This window comes from Octopus bimaculoides, chromosome 3 (genome assembly GCF_001194135.2).
Source record: "Octopus bimaculoides isolate UCB-OBI-ISO-001 chromosome 3, ASM119413v2, whole genome shotgun sequence".
Classification (NCBI taxonomy): domain Eukaryota; kingdom Metazoa; phylum Mollusca; class Cephalopoda; order Octopoda; family Octopodidae; genus Octopus; species Octopus bimaculoides.
Window position 1 is genome coordinate 105738601 of NC_068983.1, and position 9484 is coordinate 105748084.

Genomic DNA, 9484 nt, shown 5'->3' on the forward strand with positions numbered 1-9484 from the left:
GGTTCATTCCCACTGCGTGGCACTTTGGGCAAGTGTCTTCTACTATAGCCTCGGGCCGACCAAAGCCTTGTGAGTGGATTTGGTAGACGGAAACTGAAAGAAGCCCGTCGTATATATGTATATATATATATGTATGTGTGTGTCTGTGTTTGTCCCCCCAACATCGCTTGACAACCGATGCTGGTGTGTTTACGTCCCCGTAACTTAGCGGTTCGGCAAAAGAGACCGATAGAATAAGTCCTGGGGTCGATTAGCTCGACTAAAGGCGGTGCTCCAGCATGGCCGCAGTTAAATGACTGAAACAAGTAAAAGAGTAACAAACCAACACTGATTGCCAAGCAGTATGTGGGAGAAGCACAGACACAAAGACACATGCACACATTTATATATCTGTATTTGTATATATAAACAATAGGCTTCCGCACAGTTTCCATCTACCAAATTCACTTACAATCTATTGGGAAGGTTTTAAAACAAATTAAGACATCATCTTTCAGATAATTTTCCTCCTTTAAAATCAGTGACTATTTTATTGCAACAGAACACCTCAAATGATTAAAACTAGAAATTATGAATCTTGCAAAGCATATTAATAAAGATTCAGAAATTCTGACACAGAATGGTTTTCAATGGAAACAAAAAATTGTTTTAATGTGAAATGGAAACAAGTTTTAGACACAATTGCCTATGGGGAAAAGCACTGACACCTACAATATACCAAGTATTGCAATGTCGCATAGAGACATAGCCTTTAAGGAATATTTCAAAAAGGGAATCACAGAATGGAATGAAAGCTTTGCAGTGCTTTAATTAGTTATCAGGAACTACTAAATTCAAATTTGTTTCATTTACATTTAGTGTGCTAAAGAAAGACAACTCTCACAGTAAAGTTCACAAATTTTAACGAGTTTGTCTACCATGAAGAGAAGTAAGTCTTTTTTTTTGGAAAGGTTGTTTGACAGAAATGAAGAAGTGTGTGGACAATAATTACTAGAATAGACAACTTTATCTGGAGAGTAATTTAAACATTTGTAATTGCTTTTGTAAAAAAGCTGCATGTAATTGTGAAATAGAGCAGTCTTCTATATCATATCTTCTAACCTCTTATCCACTTTTATGCTACTATTTTGTATATCATCATCATTTAAAATCCGTTTTCCATACTGACATGGGTTGGATGGTTTGACAGGAGCTGGCTAAGGAGACTGCACCAGGCTTCACTGTCTGTTTTGGCATGGTTTTTACAATTGGATGCCCTTCCTAACACCAACCATCTTATAGAGTAGTCAGTGCTTTTTATGTGGCAATTTGATAGAGAGAAACTGAAAGAGGCTTCTCATTCATATATATATAGGTGTGGCTCTGTGATAAGAAGCTTGCTTCCCAAACACATGGTTCCACTTTCAGTCCCACAGCATGGTACCTTGGGCAAGTGTCATCTACTATAGCCTTGGACTCACCAAAGCCTTGTGAGTGGATTTGGTAGATGGAAGCTGAAAGAAGCCCGTCATGTGTGCATGTGTGTGTGTCTTTGCGTCTGTGTTTATCCCCCACCACTGCTTGACAACCAGTGCTGGTGTGTTTACATCCCCATAAAATATAGTTTTGGAAAATGAGACCAATAGAATAAGTACCAGGTTTAAAAACAAAAAATAAGTCCTGGTGTCGATTCATTTGACTAAAAAATTCTCCAAGGTGGTGCCCCAGCATGGTCATATTCTAACGGTTATTTCTGATACTTTTCTCGTATTGGGCGTTTATTTCTGTATGACTTGTTCATTTCTCTTTTTTTCCCCATTTTCTATATAAGTGAAGATATTTCCTCTATCTACAAAACAAGAAGTCACATTGCGGAACTGTTATTTTAACGAGTTGTGTCCATTTATCACTGACGAGATATATCTGGACCACTGGATACTCCCAAATCAGTTGTTGAGTGTTCCACCTGTGAGGGATCAATGCTAGATGTGTCAAAACAATTGTCATGATTAATAAATTCTCGTATATTCCATCTTACATTTACCATATATATACTCTCTGGGTGATTGGCATTAGGAAGGGCATCCAGCTGTAGAAACTCTGCCAAATCAGATTGGAGCCTGGTGTAGCCATCTGGTTTCACCAGTCCTCAGTCAAATCGTCCAACCCATGCTAGCATGGAAAGCGGATGTTAAACGATGATGATGATATACATACATATATATATATATATGTATATATATATATATATATATATATATATATATAGATACATATACTTATGCACACACACATATATATAATATATATACTTACATACATGTAGTCTCCATCTGTTTCATCTCTTGGATTGGTAGTTTTGTATCAGAACATGTGTTGACTCAGCTTTTTCTGTTTCTCATCCTATCTACTCTGCTGTACCCCACTCTCTTCCTTCTATACAATCAATGTATACACACTTGATGTCATGCCAAAAAACACTCCCTTTCTTATAGAAATGACACTACATATCTTTCATGCTCAACCTTCCTCTATCATGCATCATCCACTTACAACTCAGAAGCCACAAGCCAAACCTGCACTGATTCTATGATCAAAAATCTTGAAAGCATCCTCCAATGGAAATATAACATACTTGTCTCTTTCAGTAGAAGACACAAAAACACAAATGCTGCTCACATCTAGAAAATGTCACCACGCCACAGCCTTCTTAATCAAGATCATCATATAACTAGAGCCCTTGCAATTGCTCCAAATGTTGGACTTCACTATCACCAAGGATCTCTCCTGACAAAAACACATCCTTAACGGCATCTCAATGACTGGCCCTTCTCCTCAGGGCCAGAAGATACTTCATCCCCAACAATTATTGATATTTTATAAAGCTTAGGTGAATCCCACAATGAGGTATTGATCTCACATCTGGAATAGTGGTAATGCTGCACACACATGTATCCCAGACTATATCCAGAAAAGAGCCAATCTTCAAGTGATTGGTAGAAAAGTCAGTTAGACACACTCCAGTCTCTGGCCCACTGTCTCTTTTCTCTTTCTGACAACTGTTATAATGGCCTGTTACTCAGAGCTAGTTAAACTCTTGCAACTCAGGCACTCCCAACTCACTTATTGCTTTATTTCTCATCATCCTTGTGATGCCCCACCTACCATACAACACTAATTACTACCTGTACTCCCAATCCAAGTCCTTTCCCAGAATGGTGCCACTCTAGAAATCTTTCCCTATCCATGTCTTTCCAGCAGATGTTGACTTGCAAAAGTTCACGAGGATCATTAATGGCATTACTTTTACTGGTCTAAGAGGGCCTGCTAAAGGCATAGGTGCCTTTCTCCTGACTCAACAATAAATAAATAAGTGTATGTATAGATACACATACGCATGCATACATATACACACATATATACATACATAATATATATGTGTGCATGCCGGTGGCACGTAAAAGCACCCACTACACTCTCGGAGTGGTTGGCGTTTGGAAGGGCATCCATCTGTAGAAACTCTGCCAAATCAGATTGGAGCCTGGTGTAGCCATCTGGTTTCACCAGTCCTCAGTCAAATCGTCCAACCCATGCTAGCATGGAAAGCGGACGTTAAATGACGACGGTGATGATGATGATGACAAGGAAGAGAAATATTTATGAACACGCAAACTGTCCAACCTATGCCAGTATGGAAGGCAGATGTTAAATGATGATGATGATGATGATGACACACAACTTTGACACAAAATGAATTGTCTAACTTTTAGAAAGATAATTACCCTTTTTGGTATACATTGTCAATTGTACAGCATCTTTGTCAGCTGAAGTTAAATAGATAAGAACAAGTGATGAGTAAAATGACAATAAACAAATTCTTATGCAATCACAAAATCCAAGATTTTTAAAGGTAAGTAAAACTCATGTTTTTTTTCCCCCGCCTAAAGACATGAGCAATATAAACAAAGTAAAGAAGTTCCAGTTGGGTAATTGCAATAACAAAAGGATTAGGGAGATAAAGTAACAGATTACAGAAGACAAAATAATAATAATAAGGGAAATTAACAAGAATAAGGAGATATCAACTACAATGTGTAACATGTAGGAATTTTATAATGCTTTCTCAGATTAGGATAAAGCTGCAATGTAAAGCAGGAGTATAAATTCATTCATTTTTTTTATCAATACATTTCATATATGGTTTGGACAAACATATTAAGAAAGTATTCAATGGCTGGATATCCTTCCTGTTGCTAACCCTTACTTGTTTTTAGGTAAGGTATTTTTCTACTGGTCTTCACATAATGAAGTGATGAAAGCACAGAGGTACAGGATGTATTGCTTACAGGAAACATAAAGAATGTTACTGTTTTAGGCAAATGATGTTACTGTGAAGACATGCAGTACACAAACTCTCTCTCTCTCTCTCTCTCTCTCTCTCACACACACACAAGGTGACACTAAAAATTGTGTTACTATTTCATGCATATGTATAAATTAAATGGTAGTATGACTTTGGGACCATTAAGACCTGCATAAACTCATCAAATCTGAAACAGTAAGAGATCAAATCTTCTTTGACCAGGTGTGAATTATAAAAGATGAAGACCAAACTAAATACAGAGTTCAAGAAAAGTAATGGTGATCTATGTAGATAAAAATCATTAACTTCACAAATATGAATTAAGTTTGTCTCTCGGGGAAGTTGGGTAAGAAAGATGATTTCCAGCATTTCTTGACTGGCAATCTAGAGGAAGATTTACCACTCATTCACTTAACATCATGAAACTGGAACAAAATGCTACCCCATAAGTGAACCCCTTTATATTTACATTCTGCATTACATTGTAGTATAAGAGAGTGAATATGAAAAACAACCTGCTTAATACATCCATGTATTGTATGCCATGTGATACATGTGATAGCAAGGACTGCATTATCAATTAAATTGATGTTTAGCCTCTGGTGATCTTTTTTGACTTTTGGTCAACTTTGATTGAACTCTGGTCATCCATGATAAAAACTATTTCAACTATCCTGTTTTTTTTATAAATCTAGATCTATGTTTCTCAATGTGTTTTTCATTATAAAGACAGTAATGTATGGTTTGAGGGAGACTTTACTAATTCTAGAATGTTGATGAGAGACGACACAGAAGATCTGTCTATACTTTAAGTCTCAAGTGGAAGTAGACATTCAAGAATTGTGACAGAAAGTAGCTAGGATATTTTTAGAAAGAATAAAAATCAAAGGAAAATAGCAGAATTTTAATTTAGAGGTATCAACCTGTGTAGTAACATGGATAAACATATACAATTATAGTACTCTTGTGTTTTTCTCCGTCACGACATATAAATGAGAAAGGAAGGGGGTGATAGATGAATAAGGATGGCAAATTGATAGTGGGAGCATTTCAACTCTGTGTGAGTATATGTGTATGTATTTAAACGGGAAGTATGTGAATGTGTGTATGTGCAATGGAGAACATTCAATGCTGAAAAGAAAAATCAAACAGTGTTTCAACTCTGTGTGAGTATATGTATGTGTGTGTGCATGTACAAGGAAAGTATGTAAATGTACGTGTGAACCAGCGTTCTTTCAGTAACAAACGATGATCAATCTCAAAAAACAACCACTAGATAATGTTGACAAGTGTATTAATTTGATTTACCATCCATATTTATATATAAAATACTACAATTAGCCATCACTTTTGACAGCACAGGGCCAGCTAGTCTATAACTATTTAAATATAGATGTAGAAGTATGCTATTAAGAAGAATAGTGTAGATATGTTGACAGATTAATAGTGTAAAGATATTGACATTTAAAAGAAAGAATAGAGATGTTGACAAATAACAATCAATGTAGAAATGCTGAGAGATGATCAAATAATGTGTAGATTTCAAGAAATAGCAAAAATGTTAGCAGTGTTGAGACATGAGGAACAAAATTTATTAAAAGCAGAAAGAAGAATGAAAAAGATACAAAATACCTTCAGAAACTTTAAATCCTTCGAGTGTTGTAAAATTACAGGAAGAAACAGACACTGAATGAATCCCCTTTGTTTTCTGCAAGAACAAATGGTTGAGATTTTTATAATGGTATCAAAAATGTCAGAATAGTAGAAGTCCTTCTTAAAGTGAATGGTCTTTATGTCATGTAGTGTACACACTCTTGAATCAACTTTAATGGTTCCTGATGTATTGCATTGCTTCGTTTAAAGTTAGCTCTGATTCAGTAGAACTATAATCAAAGGTGTCTAACTGTATCTATCCTTTTTTCCACAGAGCATCTCACACTGCATCATACTATTGGTCTTGATTTTAAGATGGTAAGGTTTGAAATAAAGGAACTTTGGTTGCTATTTCCAACACTATAAGCAACTGTGTAGTGTTTGATAGAGCTGGATTGCTGGCTTAGGCTTGGATCTCTTTCTCCTAAAGAAAGATTGTACTGCCACTACTTACAATTGTGACCTATTGTGAGATCTAATTGTGCTGAGTATGGACATAATACTATTGTGAGATCTAATTGTGCTGAGTATGGACACAATGTAGTACAAGGATACAAACTACCAACCTTTCAACAGGTTTGCTAGTAATCTGTTGACTCAGACATCTTTGTTCTCTTTGTATTGTATATTGTACACTATTTGGTACATTTGTGGTACCCCAAGCCAATAAATTGGCAAAACATCTCAATATCTCAAGGGATTCACTATTGTATCATATCAAAATTTAATTTTTCTTTTTTTTTTCTAGTTAGTAATTTACAACAGAAATGCTGGGAAAACAGAAGCTAACATCTTTGTAAAATAGTAGAATCCAATTTTACAAGTTAAATCCCTTATATACTATATATTTATTTATTTATTTTCCTTTTTAATTGATCAAAAGTATATTTTCTTTGCCTTTAATGCTTTATTCACTATGTTACCACCATGCTGCAAAGAGCCTTGTGACACTTTGCCCTCACCTCTCATATATGTCTATTTTTTTGCCTCACAAAATTAAGTGGGGCACAATGTTATATCAATAGGGATAGACAGAAGTAATCAACTTAGACTTACTAACATTATTTACATTTGACGGATATTTGTCCTCATCTTGTTTGTTGTTAACACAATGTTTTGAGCATATGGAGTAGTGGTTAAGAGTGTGGGTTCTAACCCCAAGATTCTAAGTTCAATTCCAGGTAGTGACCTGAATAATAATAATAACACCGAAAAATACCTTAGGAATGAGAACCCAGGTTCAAAATTTCCCCAAGACACCTGATGTATAGAACTGCATTAGACTTACTAATAAAACCAATAAACTATTTATTATCCCATATATCCATCTCTCCTCATGGCACATTATCTGATCTTACTTTACAAACTGAATTAACTGTTTCTCAGTACAGAACATCTCTAATGTCTGTTTTTCAAACTTGTTTGTATACCACCTTTGCCAAATTGACTCACTTCATCCATCTTTTCTCTGGCTTATAAGTAACTTTGGTCATTAGACATTTATGGAACTGGAGTGATAATTTTATGACAATTTTCATTTTGTTGGTAATATAAATAAATTGAAACAAAAAATAGTGAAGTTAAAATAGATACTCACTGACTGACAGTAAGATGTGAGAGATGTAGAATACATCTTGAATTTAGCAGGAGTAGTTTCAAAGTTCAAAATTGGACTTAATTTAAATAAATGACATGTATTCTTCAGGGCTAGTTAAAAAAAAAAAAAGTAAAATCAGAGATGGTACTGAAAGATATTAAACTATTTAGTATTTAAATTCAACATGTATGCTGTGGATCAAAGTCATAATTCATCAGAGTCATGCACTAATTTCCTAATTTAGATCTATAAGTTAAGACCGTTCTCTTGAGATTCATAACTTTCTTATAGTGAAATTTAACATGCAGTATAAAATGGTAAAAGAAGGCATCTGTAGCTGCATCAGATTTAAAAAATTACTTTTGGAAACAACATATGTCATTTCATGGCTACATAGAGACACTTTCCTGTATTTACTCTTACCTTAAATCATAGAAACAATATTGAAAAGCAAAAACTTTAAACAATGTAAAAATGATTTTCTGATGTTTGCAACACTCAGCATATAGTCAAGAGTTCTCACAGCTCACATCATATCTTGCCCTCTTTCTTTACTCAAAACTTAATACATATAACATAATATCTCTTGACTGATGTACAGATCTTCTCTGCAGGTAACCTTAAAAACATGCTGCAATGGAAACATCTCAACTTCATCTTAGTCAATAGTACCAATGAATCTGCCTCTATACATCTCAAGATGAGCGCAACAATGCATTCACACTATCCTTGAAGAACGCGTAGGGAAAGTTCCTAACACTCAACAAATGCTAGGTCTTGCTTTCTCTGGTGAATGCACAAGGTTGATCATGAATATATCACTAGATTTATTCTTCAGAGCTAGAAAAGACTGCAGCCTTGAACAGTATCCTGACTGCATGCATGGTATAATTTTGTACTAGATGTGGTGATGTGGGACAGTGCATTAACAAGCACATTCTGCACTGCATCCATACAAAAAAAACCATGTGAATGAAAAGAAAAAAAACTTTTACTAACACTCTTCATGTTCACTATATATATATCGATTTTTACTATAGCAGTTTGCTCTTCAGAACTTGTTTGTATACCACCTTTGCCAAATTGACTCACTTCATCCATCTTTTCTCTGTCTAACATCACTCTTTCTCATTAAGTACATTGCATAATCTTGCTTCCTCACATCTGCAATATGAAACACACTCAGCCTATTCCCCTTCTCCTATAACACACTACATTAACTCTATTCAGCAGTTCATACACATCAAATTAGGTGACCTAAGAAAGGCTAGGTGCACTATTTCTCCTCAAAGAAATTTCCAGTGAATTAACATTAACTTAGCTTTGCAAATCAAAATTATACATGTTAATCCTAGTGTATAAAACAAAAGTTTCTTTCATGTGCTTGATTTTATATCAGAATAAGTACGGAGAATACCTGGTATCTTTGGTGGAGCAACTGCTTTAGCTGCTGATTGTATTTCACCTGTAAATATAAAAATGGAGTATGAGAAATTGCTTACATAAACAACTTTCCTTCTATATTTACTGATTTTACTTTTACGAATGCAGTTTAAATGATAAATATACAAAACAAAATTCTTAACAGTAGTTTTCATTATCTACATTGTATCAATGAATAAATTTCTTTAAAAGGAATTTTAAAATATATACTTGGTAGTTTTCGTATTACAGGTGTTCTTGTATGAAATTGTGGTGGCAAGGACATTTTGGTAAAATTCCTGAAAAAAGAAAAAAAAATTCACATATATATATATATATATATACACATACAGGGTGCAGTGAATAAACTGTTGTCTAAATTACGTAAAAATGAAATTAATACTGACATCTCATTTTAACAGATACATTTACCAAAATTACATAAAAATATCTTGAAATACTAAAGAGTA

General features: G+C 34.6%; 1 protein-coding gene across 3 annotated transcripts in view; it reads right to left on the reverse strand.

Moving 5' to 3' along the window:
- Positions 1 to 9484, reverse strand: part of LOC106880646 (centromere protein L) — a 25959-nt gene that overhangs the window by 13245 nt on the left and 3230 nt on the right. For all 3 annotated transcript variants that reach the window (XM_014930689.2, XM_014930688.2, XM_014930687.2), the window contains 5 exons: positions 9246 to 9313; positions 9010 to 9057; positions 7593 to 7702; positions 5975 to 6050; positions 3762 to 3803 (listed from right to left, as the gene is read on the reverse strand). In XM_014930689.2, the coding sequence (XP_014786175.1) occupies positions 3762 to 3803; positions 5975 to 6050; positions 7593 to 7702; positions 9010 to 9057; positions 9246 to 9300 (331 nt within the window). In that variant the 5' untranslated portion in view covers positions 9301 to 9313. The remainder of the gene's footprint in view (positions 1 to 3761; positions 3804 to 5974; positions 6051 to 7592; positions 7703 to 9009; positions 9058 to 9245; positions 9314 to 9484) is intronic.